This window comes from Hyaena hyaena, unplaced genomic scaffold, assembly GCF_003009895.1.
Source record: "Hyaena hyaena isolate Hyena2069 unplaced genomic scaffold, ASM300989v1 scaffold_291, whole genome shotgun sequence".
Classification (NCBI taxonomy): domain Eukaryota; kingdom Metazoa; phylum Chordata; class Mammalia; order Carnivora; family Hyaenidae; genus Hyaena; species Hyaena hyaena.
In genome coordinates this window covers 1,411,203-1,429,827 of record NW_024080921.1, presented here as the reverse complement: position 1 = coordinate 1,429,827, position 18,625 = coordinate 1,411,203, and the positions used below count along the sequence as shown (strand labels likewise).

At 35.4% G+C, this 18,625-nt stretch overlaps 1 protein-coding gene across 4 annotated transcripts in view; it reads right to left on the bottom strand.

Annotated features, from left to right (window-relative positions):
* STRN3 (striatin 3) overlaps positions 1–18,625 on the bottom strand; it is a 110,091-nt gene that overhangs the window by 3,793 nt on the left and 87,673 nt on the right. For 3 of the 4 annotated variants that reach the window (XM_039247116.1, XM_039247117.1, XM_039247119.1), the window contains 7 exons: positions 16,455–16,588; positions 14,964–15,139; positions 14,744–14,791; positions 14,327–14,448; positions 9,807–9,974; positions 8,172–8,312; positions 4,123–4,230 (listed from right to left, as the gene is read on the bottom strand). In XM_039247116.1, coding sequence (XP_039103047.1) covers positions 4,123–4,230; positions 8,172–8,312; positions 9,807–9,974; positions 14,327–14,448; positions 14,744–14,791; positions 14,964–15,139; positions 16,455–16,588 — 897 coding nt within the window. The remainder of the gene's footprint in view (positions 1–4,122; positions 4,231–8,171; positions 8,313–9,806; positions 9,975–14,326; positions 14,449–14,743; positions 14,792–14,963; positions 15,140–16,454; positions 16,589–18,625) is intronic. The other variant, XM_039247118.1, reaches the window with a different exon arrangement.

Sequence of the window (18,625 nt, the reverse complement as noted above, 5' to 3'; positions counted from 1 at the left end):
CATACTATCTTTAATTGTTTAGTCCAACACAATTTATCTCTTAGTTCTAGAATCCTTTCCTCACAATATTTGTATAAAAAGCCTAGGTATGAAATTGTTGGCTTCTAGGACATTAGCCTCCCTCAAAATGTCAAATCTATGTCAGTAACTCTTAATTCACAGATCTAGTGCTAACTTTTTTCCTGAGAATGATCCTAGATCTCCTAAATTTAGTTGGTCTTAAACACAAAGAATTCTTTCATCCAAACAGCAGCAGAAACATCCATTTTTTAAAGGGTACTATAATCTTCCCAGTTTATCTCCTGGGCACTAAATTAACCCTCACTATGCAACTCACTATGAAAACCTAAGTCAATTTAGAGTCAACCCTTCCTTTCCACAGTCAAAGAGGGGGAATGCTAAACCAATTTGGATGCTGGGCTTCCACTGGTAACCACAAAAGTCACAAAATTTCTGACACCTCCGAAGAATTAGGATTCCTCCTTTATCAACTTATATACTTAAAGCTTCTCACACTTAACCACTTATTTTTGCCTCATGCCTCTACTACTATCTCTCTATGCTGTACAAAATTAATTATTTCCTTCTATAACAGAAGCAAAGAGAAGATACATTCAGTCAGCTGTTCTCCCCCCTCCCTGGCATCTTAAGCCCTTGGACTTGGGGAATCGATATTGTGGGCCTCTATGAAACGGGGACAAAATAGATTATTTAAAAAATGTGGACTCTGGAAGCAAACTGTATGGATGTGAATCCCAACCTTTTAATTCTCCCTGCCATGTAACAATGAAGAAATGATGTAACTTCTTTTGAGACTTTTATTTCAAACCTAAAATGGATATAATAATAATACTTTATCTACTTTATAATTATTAGAGGAACAAATATGTTAATACATGTAAATCTAATAGAACAATGTCTCACTTGCAATATAACACTAGGGTATAAGCAGTAACACTAGTGTAACCAATATAACACTAGTGTATAAATTCTAAGAGGAACAGAAATTTTGTTTGTTTGAAATGAAAGCAATGAAAACTATGCCAAAGAAATGGCAGACATACAATAAACTGTGAATGAATGAGTCCACAACAAACTCAGGATCTTCTGTCCCCAACTCCTCCATATTCCTCGCTTGTACACCTTCTCCTAGACTCACTATCACTAGCTAAATCTCTCAGGAACAGTATATGCAACTCAAATTTATATCTCTACCAAATTATAAAAACCATGAGCCCTTAGTATCTCTCTAGAATAGTAGAAACTGAAATTATTTAAAATCAAAGACCTACCAGATAATGCAATTTAAATAATCTTTCTAAACCAATTTTACAAACCCCTGCTCAAATATTTTAAGTGGTTTTTATAGTGCATAGTGTAAACAAAAATCCATCATTCTTAGCCTGGCTCTGAAAAGTTCTCAATAGACTGGGTTTCCCTTCTCCAAACTTACCTTTTTGGCTTTATCTATAAGAAACTTCTGTTCCAGTCTAAATTCATACCACCATGCTGCTACCTCTTCTCAAAATATGCCCTTATCTGGAATTTCCTACTACTTTCTTTACTTAAAACAATAACAAAAAAACTTACCATTTCTTTAAGGCAAAGACCAAACCCTCACTCTGAAGACTCCTTTTTCTACCATTGCTAATTTTACTGCATGTATGAGTACACACGTACACATACACATACATCCTATTTCCCCAAACTACGATAAGTTCCCAGAGAGCTATAAGAAATACCACATCTTATACATGATAGTAGCCAGTGAGTGTGGAATACAAAGTGCTAAATATATTTTTGTGGTTAAAATCTAAGAATTTATTGAATCCGTTCATAGTATCAATTTCTATAATGTTTCAGATTTTAAAAAATCAATAAATATATTAGGCATTTGATAGAATAATATTCTATTAAAAACTTAACAGGCAATATCAGACCAGTTATGGAAATATTATAACTTTTTTAAATGTTTTATTTATTTTTGAGAGAGAAGAGAGAGCATAAACAGGACACGGGAAGAGAGAGAGGGGAACAGAGGATCTGCTCCATGCTAAGAGCAGAGAGCCCAATGTGGGCTGAACCAACAAACCGCAAGATCATGATGTGAGCCTAAGTGGGATGCTTAATGGACTAAACCATTCAGGTGCCCCTAGTTTGTTACATTTAAATGAATTACCATTTTTCAGGGAAAAAGTTCTTTGGAAACAATATATCTGAACACAATTTACAATTTACCTCAATGTTGTTATGTATAGTGTTTATCTGTATGTGAAGTAAGACAGGATCTACAAAGAATTTTTCCATTGTTTAGAGCCTACTGCTTTGTCTTTACATTACAGATAAGGTAACCAGACTAGTTAATAGAAAGAATAAATTGGTAAAATTTGTAAATAATCTGAAAGACTATAGGCTCCTTATTTGTTATTAAATAAAATTTTATTACCACTTTCTTGATTTCTGCCAACAGAATAGCTCTAGAGAATCACATTTTGCTGATAATACACTACTAAAATTCCTAAACCTCCCCCTTACAAATGTAAACCCTCAAAAGGTAATTTAAAAAAATCTTATAGGAACACCTGGGTGGCTCAGTCTGTTAGGTGACTGACTTCAGCTCAGATCATGATCTCACAGTTCATGGGATCAAGCCCCCGCACTGGGATCTGTGCTAACAGCTCAGAGCCTGCAGTCTGCTTCAAATCCTATGTATCCCTCTCTCTCTGCCCCTCTCCTGCTCATGTTCTGTTGATCTTTCTCAAAAATAAACAAACATTAAAAAAAAATTTTTAATCATCTTACAAATACAGTAAAGGAAATTATCTCTGTGCTTGCAGCAGAGGTAGATCTTGATGCTTAATAAAATTGTTCAAAGAAATGACTTGAGAAGGTGTTAAACTGAGAACTTCATATGAATGCGAATCTTCTTTCCCATGCAATATAGAGACTGTGAACATCCATTCTCTTCTCAACCTATTCTACTGAGTTAAAAGGAACTTGTCCATTAGAGTGTTATTTGAACACAGGGATTTATTGTTAGTCTCTAAAGATTAATAATTATATTCTCTATAAACTTCAAAGAGAAATGTGTAGTTCTGATCTGTCTTGCTTGATAACCTGTTGCCCTGCAATAGGGCTGCAATTAACATTTAATTTTTTTTTACTTGGAAGTCCTTCAATACCTGTTTTAACTTCTCAAAAAAGGTTCTTTAGCTGAGCTCAAAGAGTATCTTGTCTTATGTGGTATTCTAATGACAGATAAAACAGGTCCTTATTGGTCCTATGGCCAAATTAAAATTTATTTTGACTTCTATATAATTGGTAAGTTTCCTCACAACAAGAAACGGAGGGAAAATGGCAACAAACCATTTACATTATTTCATCATCTCATCTGAGAAATAATTCTTTAAAAAAATTTTTTTTAATGTTTTATTTATTTTTGAGAGAGATAGAGAGACAGCATGAGCAGGGAAGGGTCAGAGAGAGAGGGAGACACAGAATTCGAAGATAGGCTCCAGGCTCTGAGCCAGCTATCAGCACAGAGTCCAATGCAAGGCTCGAACCCACGAACCGTGAGATCATGACCTGAGCTGAAGTCAGATGCTTAACTGACTGAGCTACCCAGGCGCCCCTCATCTGAGAAATACTTCTAAGAGCATGTATGAAATGCCAAACACCAGAAAGAGACCTCTTCTGCTATACTATGCCCAACAGAATATGAAGAAAAAATTTCAAATGGGTTTATATTTAACATGCCATGAAAAAAATCATAATATATAGGTAAAGTATTATATATGCTTAATTAAGAATAGAACCTGACATGGAAGTAAAGCAAAACTCTTGAGTTTAAAATGGTTTAACTTGGCAATTTTGAAGGCAAAAAGTCTGTATGTCTTACATAAAAAGAACAGCCTTTTTTTTTTTTTAAAGTAGGCTTTGTGCCCAGTGCAGAGCCCCACATGGGGCTTGATCTCACGAACCTGAGATCAAGACCTGAGCTGAGATCAAGAGACAGACACTTGATGGACTGAGCCAACAAGGCACTCACCAAAATAGCATTTCTGATGTCAAATTTACAGTATTATTAATAAGACTAAAAAGAAAAAAAGACAATCTACTTACCCGTTTTATTATCAAAAAATTTGATGTGTCTATCTTCATGAGCAGTTATTGTAACAGGAAGTGTGGGATGACTTACTACTCTGTTAATGTGATTATTAGATTGTAAACCTGAAAAATAAAGGAAGATAATGTAGTAAAACTCAAACCTTCAATTAAAATTTAGATAGCTTTTTTAGTCTTACCAAAAGATGGGAATCATTTAAAAATTAAAGCATTTGTATAGAATAAAAATCTGAGAACTAAAATCAGAGCTGTAGAGAGATAAAGTTTCTTTAAAAATATATGTTTAAGCTATCATGTCCTATAATATTGACAGTACTAGCTTTGAGTTTAGGAAAAATTAGAAGTATTTTAATGCAGATTGTTAGTATAGATGGCTTAGAATCTTTTATTTTTTTGAGAGAGCGAGCAAGTTGGGGAGAAGCATGGGGGCAGGGGAGAGGGAGAGCAAGAGCAAAAGAGAATCCCAAGAAGCACCACTGTCAGCAGGGAGCCTGATTCAGGGCTTGATTCCCAGAAACCATGAGATCATGACCTGAGCTGAAATTAAGAGTTGGATACTCAACTGACTGAGCTACCCAGGCACTGCTAAATGGTTCAGAATCATAAAAGATTCACAGTAATCATTACTTTGAATAAATAGCCCATAGAGCCGCCTGGATGGCTCAGTCAGTTAAGCGTCTGACTTCAGCTCAGGTCATGATCTCATGGTTTGTGGGTTCAAGTCCCGCGTCAGACTCTGTGCTGACAGCTCCGACCCTGAAGCCTGCTTCGGATTCTGTGTCTTCCTCTCTCTCCCTCTCCTCTGTCTCTCTCCCTCTCAAAAATAAACATTAACATTTCTTTAAAATAATAAACAGCCCATAAATGAATTATAAGCACATAATGAAAAAATGTGTAAGTGATAATTAGATGTTTACAAGGAACAACCCTCATCCTACCCATAGTCACCAAAAAAAAAAAACCAAAAACAAAAAAAACAACAACAGGAATCAATGTTCTTAGGGATACCTTTCTTTGCTACCAAACTCTTAAAAGTTCTTATTAAATATTAGAGATGAGGAAGAACCAAGAAGGATCAAAACTAATGAGAAGGACGTGTGGGTGGTTCAGTTGGTTAAGCACTGGACTTGTGATTTTGACTCAGGTCATGATCTTACAGTTAGTGAGATCAAGCCCCATGTCAGGCTCTGTGCTGACAGCGTGGAGTGTGCTTGGGATTCTCTCTCATAATAAATGCTTAGATTTTAACTAAGTCAGTCATTTCACATGTATACAATAACTCTTAACTGAGCTTAGATACATTACCTGTCTAAGAAGGAGAAAGGGACTAGAGTTGAAAAGACTTCTCTGAGTGTAATTTGGTTGAGATCTGACCGTGGAACCATTTAAATGGCTTAAATAATAATAAAATGATTTTTTTTAACCACTCACAAAAACCAAGTTTACTTAAAAGAATATAACTGTATATCCAACTGGGGTGTGAACACAAAAAAACCAACCATTTCAAGTAACTTTAAAGCACAGTAACTAGTCTGTCCCTAGTGGAATATACCATGAATACAAAATTACTACTGGTGGTGGTATTGGTTTTATTATTCTGAGTGTATTTGTACTGTAGAATAAATCAAATGAGAGATTATGATGATTTTGCTGAGAATCGAGTTTTAGCATAGATAAAATGAGGTAAAGGGTGCCTGGGTGGCTCAGTTGGTTAGGTGTCCAACTCTTGATTTCAGCTCAGATCATGATGTCATGGTTTATGAGACTGAGCCCAGTGTCAGGCTCTGTGCCATTAGCACTTGGGATTCTCTCTATCCCTCTCCCTCTGCCCCGCTTGTGCTCTGTCTCAAAATAAACACACTTCAAAAATAAATAGTAAATAAATAAAGTGAGGTAAAAAGCAATGACATAAATCTAGTAATCTTTTTAATGAAATATTTATTCATTTTTGAGAGTGTGAGTGGGGTAGGGGCAGAGAGAGAGGAGGACAGAGGATCCAAAGTGGGCTCTGGGCTGCCAGCAGCAAGCCCAAAGCGGGGCTCAAACTCACGAACTATGAGATCATGACCTGAGCCGAACTTGGCCATTCAACTGACTGAGCGACCCAGACGCCTCATGAGATAAATCTAAATTTGAACAGAAGTATTTGTATGAATTTATCAGTGTTTTTCTTTCTTAAAAGTGCATTTCTAGCTCTGTCCACTGAAAAAGCCTAAACCAACGAGCAACTTAACAGCTATAAGAGCTGTGAGAAGCAACCTAATAGCCTCGCACCTACACTGTGGTCCCTAAATGCCATTTGAGACTAAAAGAAACCATGACTTCTTAGAGAAATGTGTGATTTCAGTCTGAGGCACAAAATGAACAAGATGGACCTAAACATCGTGCTACATCAGAAAGTGAGAAAGCTATTGATGACTAACGGAGTCATGTCAAAACGATTCAAGAGCCAAAGTGAATAAGCTCCCACTGGCTAAAGATGAAATAATCTGAGGAGTGATAAAGATAATCTGCAGTAGACTAAAACACATGAGGTAATTTATATCAGATTAGAGATTATAATGGTAATAAAAACAAACACCATCCAAAAGATTCAGTGGTCACTTTTTTTTCTTAAGTTTATTTAATTTTTTATTTATTTATTTTTTTTAATGTTTTATTTATTTCTAGGAGAGAGAGAGAGAGAGAGCGCGAGCAGGGGAGGGTCAGAGAGAGAGGGAGACACAGAATCTGAAGCAGGCTCCAGGCTCTGAGCTGGCAGTCAGCACAGAGCCCGACGCGGGGCTCAAACCCATGAACCGCGAGATCATGACCTGAGCGAAAGTCGGATGCTTAACCGACTAAGCCACCCAGGCGCCCCTAAGTTTATTTATTCTGAACGAGAGAGCATAAGCAGGGGAGGGGCTGAGAGAGAGAGACAGAGAGAATCCCAAGCAGGTTCTGCACTGTCACCATGGAGCCAATTTGGGCTTGACCATGGAGCCAGATTTGGGCTTGAACTAACGAACCATAAGATCATGACCTGGGCTGAAATCAAGAGTTGGATGCTTAACTGACTGACCCACCCAAGCGCCCCTCAATGGTCACCTTTAAGTGACACTAGGAAACCACTTCATTATTTTGAAAACTGATAAAGGGTGGAGGGATCAACAAGTGATCTTTCCCTTCACTTATAATCACTAACTCTAGGGTAAGTAAATTACTGATGAGGAGTGTTTCCTTTTATAGACATATTCTAGCTAATAAGTGGAAAAGGAATGAAAGAATTAGAAAATCATTTTTCAAGAGAATTAATGGACCTACACAATAATCATTAAGACTGAAAATGTAAGAAAAATATAAACAACCAGACAATATTTCTGATAAAAGCTCACAAATTACTATGAAATAGTCTTGCCAAAAACATTTAAAACCTTTAAAATGAAGACAGAACCTGAATTTGAATAAGCCTCTAGATCTATAAACTATTTACAGGAAATGATATGAAAAAAGAAAGCACCTTACATGATATCACAAGGATGCAAACAGCAAAATCCACACTGTGGAGACTCTATTTCCCTTGGGGCACCTGAAGGTGGCTCATTCGTTTAAGCATATTAACTCTCGATTTGGACTCAGGTCATGATCTCATAGTTCGTGAGTTCAAGCCCCACACTGGGCTCTGTGTTGACAGTGCAGAGCCTGCTTGGGATTCTTTCTCTCTCCCTCTCTCTCTCTCTCTCTGTACCTCCACTTGTGCTCTCTCTCCCAAAATAAACGTTAAATAAATGAACGAACGAATTAATGAATGAATGAATGGATAAATAAATAAATGAAATTATTTTCACTTTTTCACATTTATATTGCTCTACTCTCTCTGTACCCTATACTCTCTAAGCTTTTAAGCATAATTTGAGAAAACAGCAAACAACCATGTAAATTAGTACAACCATAATGCACTAAAACTATTTTTTCAACATAAATTCAGTCAAAATGTGAAAATTAAAAGATTACCCTCTATTGTCTAATAATGTTTTAAGGTTTCAAAGAAACTTATGAAAACTTACCAGAATCTATCTGTGAGGAAAGCATCACCAATGATTGTGATGTTTCTAAATCATAAATTACTGTACTACCAGTGCTGAAAGAGGTCACCATATGAGCTGGGTCACAGCCTATAAAGTCAACTGATGTAGGTATTCCATGCTCTGAAAAGGATCCCCAAAGAGATACAATGTAAAAACAATTTAGAAATCCCTGCTTTTCTGATAAAAGGAACTCAAGTATTTTTGAAATCATGTTAATAATGAGAATGAGAGCAATTTTATTAGGACAGTGAGATACAACAGGTAATTTTCCCTCAATTATTTTAAGTTGTTATAATATTCTATTTAACATCACAAGAAAAACAGAGGGCTCAAAGAAGAGATATGTGCAGAAGTTATTTGTTCTCTTATGCATTTTCTTCTAAGAAAGAAAAAAATCTAAAGTGAGTCTTCTGACCGATTTGCCAACTTTACTTTTTACTGTAAAATGATAAATTCGCATTCTCACATCATTGTTGTAAGAGAAAGCACCTATTTGAGACCTATAAGCCTCATCACATAGCTCATACAGGTTAAATTTTTGAATCTGTGAACATATAGCTTCAAGTCTGGAATCCACCAATGCGGTACTTATTCTGCTATGTCCTGAGTAGCGATTTCTCTTCTCTTTATTGAAGTCAACTGGTCAGATTAATCAAACAAATATCTAAATAAATTTTTACCTCAAAACCTTGAGTAATTGAAAAATTAGTAGAATCACTAAGGTATTGAAGAGACGTAACAAAATTAAACATAGACTATGCATCTAAAACACAACAGAGTTTTAAAGGAAAGATTTGATTTTTAAAATAACTTAAAAATGACTCAAATATGAGTAATGCCAGTACATAAACATATGTACACAAATAAACGTTATCACAAAGCAAACTGCCTGAAGCTTTATTGACAGGAAAATATTTGAAATCATACATGTAACTCAGTTTGTACTTCCCACTTGAGGTTACTATTTCATTGGTTCGACTTCTCAACCAACGTGCTCACACATGGCATCAACTATGCTTTGAGACCTATAAGCCTCAAAGACCCTTTAGTCTTTGTGAAAAGCCACCTGGAGGGGCGCCTGGGTGGCCCAGTCAGTTGAGCGTCCGACTTTGGCTCAGGTCATGATCTCAGGGTTCGTGGGTTCGAGCCCTGCGTCAGGTGCTCTGCTGACAGCTCAGAGCCTGGAACCTGTTTCGGATTCTGTGTCTCCCTCTCTGTCTGCCCCTCGCCCACTTGTGCTCTGTCTCAAAAATAAATAAACTGTAAAAAAAAAAAAAAAAAAAAAGAAAGAAAGAAAAGCCACCTGGAACTGGTAGAGGGCTTCAAGTTGTTCCAATGAGCGGCCTCATTTGTCTACTGCACTATTACAAAGAGTTTTAATTTTTAAACAGGACATGCCCTGAAAAGGTCAAAGGCAACAAGCTATAGGATGTACTTGCAAAGTACCTTTCTTGTTAATAATAAATGACTAGGAATAAGAAGAGTATCACAAACTTTATAAAATTCTTTCAATATATCTCTTGGAGTAGCAAAGAGATAGTATATCAATTGCTTTGTCGTTTGTCTTCCAAATTTTTAAAAAGATAGCTTTTTTATAGGGCAAAATTTACTCACCCTTGTCTCCATTGTAAGTGCAAATACATGGCAATTTTTCTTGTGGATTCCATAACCTAATAGTGCCATCTGCTGAACAAGACAGTAATTGATTTTTTATGCCACTATAAGCAAGACCCCAGACAGCATCTGTATGTGCAACTAAAGTGCCAGCTAGAACATTTGGCTCTGGAAAGAAACAACAAACAAACAAAAATTAGCTTAAAAAAGTTGGAAGGAAATGTTTCGGATAAAGACAACTTACCATATAATTATGGATAAAAGACTACTTATAAGGGCCATAAGAAGATAACCAAAGTGTACACAGTGGGCATCTCTAAGTTGTGGAATTAGGGGTTATTTTTATCTCCTCCACAATACTCTCCTGTATTTTTTGCAATTTTCTCTGCTTTTTTTGGTCATGAGTTTAGTTTTATTTAGGTTTTTATTTAAATTCTACTTAGTGAACATACAGTGTGATATTGGTTTCAGGAGCAGAACAAGTGCCCTCCTTAATGCCCATCTCTTCTCCATCAACCCTATTTGTTCTCTACAGTTAAGAGTCTGTTTTCGGATCTGCTTCCCTTTCTTTTTTTCCCCTTCCCCTATGTTCATCTGTTTTGTTTCTTAAATTCCACATGAGTGAAATCATATGGTATTTATCTTTCTGACTTATTTCACTTAGCACAATACACTCTGGCTTATAAAGAATACACATTTTTTAAAAAACAGCTTTTATGAGATATAATTCCCATACCATATAATTCACCAATTTAAAGTATGTACTTCAGTGGTTTTTAGTATTTTCACAGAGTTATTCAATCATCAGCACATCAATTTTAGGACACTTTTATCACTCATTAGCCACTTCCTCCCCACCCCATTTCTCCCTGCTTTTCCAAAGCCTATGTAACCACTAATCTAGACGTTTGTTTATTATGGACATTTCATACAAACAGCCTTTTGTGACTGGCTTCTTACATTTAGCATAATGTTCCCAAGGTTCAGCCATGATGATGTAGCATGTCTCAGTACTTTATTTCTTTTTAATGCTAAATAATATCCATTGTATGGACATACTACATTTCATTTATCATCATTTGATCGACATAGTAGCTAATAATAACACTGTGCACCACCTGCCCTACCCACAATCCTGCATATCTAATAAACTCCCACTTTCCATGGCTATTTAAAAAAAATGTTTTTTAATGTTTATTTTAAGCAAGAGAGAGAGAAAGAGAGTGAGAACAAGCAGGGGAGACATTCCCTCTCTACAGAGAGAGGGAGACAGAGAATCCCAAGCAGGCTGCACACACGGTCAGTGCTGAGCTGGATACGGGGCTCAAACCCATGAACCATAAACTGAGATCGTGACCTGAGCTGAAACCAAAAGTCAGAGATGCTTTTAACCAACTGAGTCACCCAGGAATCCCTCCACAGCTATTTCTTATCTCCAGAATTCCTCATGAATGATTATCTACTTCACTGAAAAAATATAGCACTGAAGAACCTCTCCCTCATCTTTCCACCACCCAATCTACTAGTGTCTAAAGCCATCTTCTTGCTTCCAGATAGGAGTAAAGAATTGTCCTCCTTTAAAAAAAAAAAAAAAAAAAAAAGTTTATTTTTGAAAGAGAAAGGTGTGGGGATGGGGGTGGGGAAGGACAGAGAGGGTGACAGAAGATCCAAAGTGGGCTCTCTGCTGTCCGTGCACTCAGGAATTTTGAGATCATATTCTAAGCTGAAGTCGTATTGAGCCACTGGGCATCCCGGGAATTATTCTCCTTTTTATCAAAGGCTAATTCTATCGGGTATATTCTGGATTCTATTCAACTCACTAACTTGCTTTCATGTTGACAATTTCCCTACTATACAATAATTCTCCTTCTCCTTAGGATCATCGCCACAGCAAACAAGTAAGCTCCAGAATCTCTTTACTTAAAAGAAAAACCTTAACCTTACATCACCATTCCAAGAGACCAGCAGAAGGGCATACTGAATAATTATGCTTTTTACCTCTCATTCACTCTCTAAATCAGTCTAATCTGGTTTCTGATACCATCACTACACCAAAACAATCCTTGCTAAAATCATCGATGATGAACTCTCTTCTATCAAATTTAATAAAATGTTTCTTTCTTTGAGGATTTGTTACTCTCATCACATTGCTCTTCATTCAGAGTGTGCCTTGAAAAGTTGTCCAGAGGTCCCTGTACCTTCTGGTCTTAGTCCCAGTATCCAACCTCGGGCTGGCTAAAACGTGGGTGAACTACTAGACACTTATAAAAAGGAACCTTTCTATCCTCATATTATTATACTTCTCAGCAACATCTGAGAGTGCATAATGCTTCCTTCTTCTCAAAAACAGTTTCCTGCACTTCCTCCTTCCTCAGCGTCCTTTGTTGGTTCTCTTGCTCCAGTCATTCTCCTAATGTCAGAGTTGCTCAGGACTCTGCCTTCTCCTTCATGGACTACACAACGTGCTCTCCCAATATTATACAATCCATTCTCATATCTTAATATTAGCTACTCGATACTGCCATTTCTTAACATGCCTAAAAACTGAACTCACCATTTTTAACCTTAGAACTGTTCTACACCCATTTCAAATATATGACCATTATATAATCAATTGCCAAAAAATACAGAAGTGGTGGTTAAAAATGTTCTGAATTAGATAGTGGTAATGGCCACATAACCCTGTGAATATAGTAAAAACCACTGAATTATATACTTAAAAAGGGTGCATTTTATCATATGTGAATATATTAGTAAAACTGTTTTAAAAAGTAACAAAATCAAGAATCACTTATCCAACACTTTCTCCACTCAATCCAATTTTTCAGTAGATTTGGCTTACTCTACCTCCCCAATGTATCATCAATCATTTCTCACTAACTGCTCTGCTACCATCTGGTGTTCCACCACTATGATCTTGGAAACATCATCTCTCACCTAGTCTACTAGACCACTACATTACAACTTTATATTAGTATTCTTTTCTCCACGTCTCCACCCTTAACCTGGCTTAAATGTCACTATTTTGGACTACATTTAAAGAAGACTCTGTTAGGGGCGCCTGGGTGGCTTAGTCGGTTGAGCGTCCGACTTTCGCTTAGGTCACGATCTCGCGGTTCGTGGGTTCGAGCCCCGCGTCAGGCTCTGTGCTGACTGCCAGCTCAGAGCCTGGAGCCTGTTTCAGTCTGTGACTCCCTCTCTCTCTGACCCTCCCCTGCTCACACTGTCTCTCTTTCTCTCTCTCCTAGAAATAAATAAAACATAAAAAAATTAAAAAAAAAAAAAGAAGACTCTGTTATTCTTTCATAGTACTATATCTTCATACCACTTATCATAATTTCTAATCACAAACTCCACCTCCTTTTTATTTGCTTAATGTCTGTCTTTTTCATCTTCTTTCTTTCTTTTTTTTAAATGTCTTTATTTTGAGAGACAGAGAATGAGCAGGGGAGGGGCAGAGAGAGAGGGAGACACAGAATCTGAAGCAGGCTCCAGCCTCTGAGCTGTCAGCACAGACCTGACGCAGGGCTCGAACCCACAGACTGTGAGATCATGACCTGAGCCAAAGTCGGACACTCATCCGACTGAGCCACCCAGGTGCCCCACTAATTCTTATTTCTTGATGTCACACTGTCCCTGGCCAATTAAGGCACCAAGTGTATGTTTAAAAAAAAAAAAAAAAAAAAAAGACCCAGGAGCTCTTGAATTCTTTTTGAATGAACCAAACATTAAGCAGACTACTGCTTATTCAGCCTTTCTCATACTACTATTCATTTTGTTATAATTTTTTATAATTACAAACATTGCCCTTATAAGTATATTTGAATACATATATAGGTATTTCTGTGGGACATATTCTAATGTGACATTTGTGAATAAAAGGTTTTCTTTAAGAAATCTATTGTCCTCTAAAAAATTATACTGATTTACACAGTAAATCTATTATTTCTATTGTTTTCTGCCAAGTATTTCTGAACTACATAAACTATTTCTTAATAGTTTAAAATACTTTAATATATTATTTTTATTAAATTTTATTCTCTTCCTTTTCGTTAATTAGTACTAAAATTAATGTTTTAATTAATATTTTTTATTTTCAGACACAATAAAGTACCAATTCACAGGCTTAAATATTCTGTGGCAAAATATTAACTTTTCTCTTTAATAAAGCAAAAGAAACCTAAATGAGGAGAACAATACATGTTTAAACAACCTTATAACAATATTCTGTCAGCTCTATTCACTTGAAAAAATGTTTTAAGGGCGCCTGGGTGGCTCAGTTGGTTAAGCGTCAGACTTTGGCTCAGGTCATGATCTCATGGTTCGTGAGTTTGAGCCCTGCATCGGGTTCTGTGCAGGCAGCTCAGAGCCTGGAGCCTGTTTCAGATTCTGTGTCTCCCTCTCTCTCTGCCCCTCCCCTGCTCATGTTCTGTCTCTCTCTGTTTCAAAAATAAAAACTATTAAAAAATTAAAAAAAAAAAAAAGAAAAGAAAAAAAAATATTTTAAGCCTTTTACTTACCATATGTATCATATGGATCCACGTGAGGGCTAGGCATATTCCACCACTGTATGGTTGCATCTAAACCACCACTAAAACACTGTTCTCCATTAGAACTAATAGCTAATGATAGAACAGGACCACTATGATAGGAAAAGAAGGAAAAAAATTATTTATGAAGCCTAAGAAGAAACTCAAATCCATACTCCCCCAACTTCTAAATTTATGTGATACCTAGAAACTGTTTAACATAACCATGTAAGCTTGAACAGTACAGATTACATTCTCACTAAGATTATTAATCAAAATATTACTCAACTAATATCTTTACTAATAAAAAGCAAACATCATGAGAAAATTACACGGTTTGAGGATTGATAAACAATAGTTAACAGTAACTATGGCTGTTAATTTAAATACAAATCCAATAAAACTTACATGTGGGCCCTAAATGTGTAGATAGGCTCTACATCTAAAGAGGCACTCCTAAAAGAGGAGAAAAGAGGGGTTAGGGAGGAGAAGGTAATTAAATAACTTCAAATCACTGGCTGACATTCAGGAATCATTAGGTAAGAGCAAATGAATGTATAAATAAGATCATAAAGAAGAATAATTATAATTATTAGCAAATTTGGAAGGCTAACATGAAAATACTTGCTTTTTGGCAGGAACTGTTTTTTGCAAGTTCCAAAGTTTCAGAGTATGGTCCTCAGACGCAGTAACCAGAACAGGTTCTACAGGATGAAAAGCTAATGCCCGTACTCCATCAAAATGGCTACGTAGTGTATACTTGGGATTCCATGTCTTTCGAAAGGCATCTTTATTGGCAGGCAACTATAAAGAAAGAGTCCAATATTAAGTGGTAAAAGTAGTAAATTGATAGGCATGTGGAGTTTTGTGTGTTTTGGTGTGTCTAAAATATTAAACTGCTTTGATAAAATGTCCAGTGGAAATTTAACATACCTTAAAAACTTTATAACAAATCTTTATCATTTAACAAATGATACTAAGAAGAATAATTTCAATTAGCTTTCAAATACCCAGACCAAATGAAGAGTTTCTTAATCTGTTTCACCTAATCATCAGGCTAAACCCAAAGGTCCTATTAAATGTGAGATGAGAACAAAAAAACTACCATGCTCCAATGCTTTACATGAAAACAATAAAAATTATATAAATTACTACCCAAAATCCAAGAGAACAGTATTAACATTACAGCTGTCATTTGGAAAATTAGCATGTGAAAATTTTAAAGGCAGCAAATTAAGGTACTAAAGACACTTTAAGAATATTGTCATCTTGTTTTTATGGGTAAGAGGTTAATCTTTTTACCTTCATTTCTCCATCTGTAAAGCTAGGCTGTGAAACCACTTCTAAAGTAGTCAAAAGTTTACTAGAATTTAGCTGCTTATATACTTTGAAAATATAAACAAGAATAATCCAGCCCACCAAGGCTGAGGTCTCTAAAAAGCATGCTAATTTAAGTATTATAACACAGGTATAACACGTAGAAAAAACGAATTTGTTACAAAAGGAAAAAATTTAATTTGCTGAAAAACTGCAAATTCATTCATACAAAATCTAAACAAGTATAGTTAACTCTCAATTGAGTGTTTATTGTCTATAAAAAATTTAGTCCAAGACTAGTTTCACCTCTAAACACTATCCTTCCCATCCAATCTCCATCCTCTCCCCATCCCTCAAATGAAGGGCTAAATAAGTATTCAGAAAATGGCAAGCTAACTTTAACATTATCCTTAAAAAAATAAAAGTTTAAAATAAAACATAATTTTTAAGAAGTATCCTGAAGGCAAGTAATTCAGGTTACCTATTTTTCTCTTGTTAACACCATAATATGGCTTAATTTGAGTAGCTAATTGAGAGTTGACTACTCAAGATATTTATCAACCAGTATTATAATCATCCCACACTTCTAGATAATCCACCACAATACCTAAGAAAAATTTAAACACCACAAAGCAAGTAGTTACAAAAGAAAAGCTACATGTCACTTCAAATCAACATATTGACACACTTAAACTTATCTTTTCCATGCACCTTCACATTAATTCTGTTTTATAAGTGTTTCCAAAAAAAAAAGGAGCCTTCTATTAAATCATTAAAAAATTAAAAATAAAACTGCACTTACATCATAACTATAGTCTGCATCATTTGTTACCGTCAAGTCTGCAAGGTCTCCAAGGCCCAGTACACTTAACAAAACATCATCAGAACCCATAATAAATGACTTGCCTCCTCCAGATGGAAACGTTATTGGTTCAGCTATAAAGAACAAAACCGCTTCTTAAATGCTGAAAAATCATACAGTACAAGACAATATTGTGGGGGAAATGTAAGCACTTAACAGTTATAATATTAATATAATTAATTTTTATTTTCCCACTTCCCTCCTATTTCTTCCACTCAAAAAATCCTGTTACTGAGTAGTAATAAACAGATGTTTATTTGCTTATTTATAAGCTGCAACATAATCTTCCACAAATCAAATATGCACTAGATATATTATTCCAGGATGGGACATGGGGGCACAAAGACTTTGTCTATTTAATCACTTATCACTTTGGTACAATTATAACGGTAGGATTTTTTTAAGCATTATAGCTGGTTAAGTCCATTTGCTTTGGATTATATTTGCTTAGAAGTGCTAGGTGTTCTAGTCCCTGATAAAAATTAATGTAAGCATTGAAAATAAATGGCGACTAGTCTGCAATTCAGTTTATCGGTTTACTGAAACGAAGCCTTACATTGCTCAGATTACTCCAGGAACAGCTTTGTTCTAGGAAAAGGCAGTTCTACAACCAATGTCAGCTTCCTTTCCATAAAAGGCTAATCCATGCGATGTTCAGAATGCCTTCCAGTTTTCAAGCTTTGACTATGATTTTTTATTTTAACTTTCCTTTTATTTACCATGATACTTCTAAAAATAACTACTCTATTTTAACTAACTATAGAACTGTAAATTTCTGTTACTTTGATCAATTAAAATCAAACTGCCATAATCAAAATGACTATACTATTTGATAGATATTTTGCTCCAACAGTAATAATATAAGCAATAATTCTCATTATTTCATATATGCTTTGAAAGCAAAATTTTAATCTGAAAATGCGAGAGGAAAAGTACACAAGTCATTGTAATACAAAACAACTCAACATATCAAAACACATTTAAAATTCATGAGGAAATTCAGAAGGGAAACATCATATAAAAACTCAAGCTAATTATCAATTCTGAAAAGTTCCTATGAAAAATGATGATATCAAGTTAATACACTACAAGCATCACAGGCGTAATGAAATTTGTCGGTCATTAACTAATACTACTGAAAATAATTCTAAGATACAAGTCAACTTCTCCTAAATATATACTACTGCAAAAATAAAATTCATCTTTATTCAGAATGTCTTATTTTAGTATTTCTCAAATCAAGCTAAAATAATATTAAATTAAGCTATACAGTTTGACTCAAATAGGGTCCTAAATTATGACACTACCAAAATGAAGCTGTGAGCAACCAGTCTAGAGTCAATTTGACAGAAAATATACACAGATATGCTAGTAGTATTTAATCTTTGAACGATTATGCTTATTGACTCTAAATAATCTATAGCACTGATCCTTCCTACCAATACATATTATACAATTATTGGTAATATAAGAAGCTGTAATGAACTATAAAAGAGTTAAATTACATTTAAGAATAACTATGTAAGATTCCTTAGGCAATATTTTCTCAAAGCATTTTCAGCCTGTACAAGGGCATATTTTTCTTTCAATCTCATAATTTGTTTCTAAGACAAGTTAGAACAAAATGTCACAATTCTTCTCACTCACAATTACACATTCATTAACACAAATCTTAAATAAAAGCCCAGTAAATCATTTTTAACATAGTAACAAATTATTATCCTTTATTACATATAGTCTTTTTGCAGACACATTTTGGATTAGCTTTTGACAAATTTAGGGGCATGTAAAGGGAAGTGCCTGGGCAATGTTAATTATTTTTAGCCATTTCTAATTAAACATATGACTACATTTCTCCATCTCCATACACAAATATTTACTTATATATAGCAAGCTATATTGTTCAGTCAGCATTACATATGTATCTATCTAGAAGTATTTAAAAAATTTTTAATGTTTATTTTTGAGAGAGAGAGAGAGTGTGAGCAGGGGAGGGACAGAGAGAGAGGGAGACACAAAATCTGAAGCAGGTTCTAAGCTCTGAGCTGTCAGCACAGAGCCTGACGCAGGGCTCAAACCCACGAACTGCAGTATCATGACCTGAACCGAAG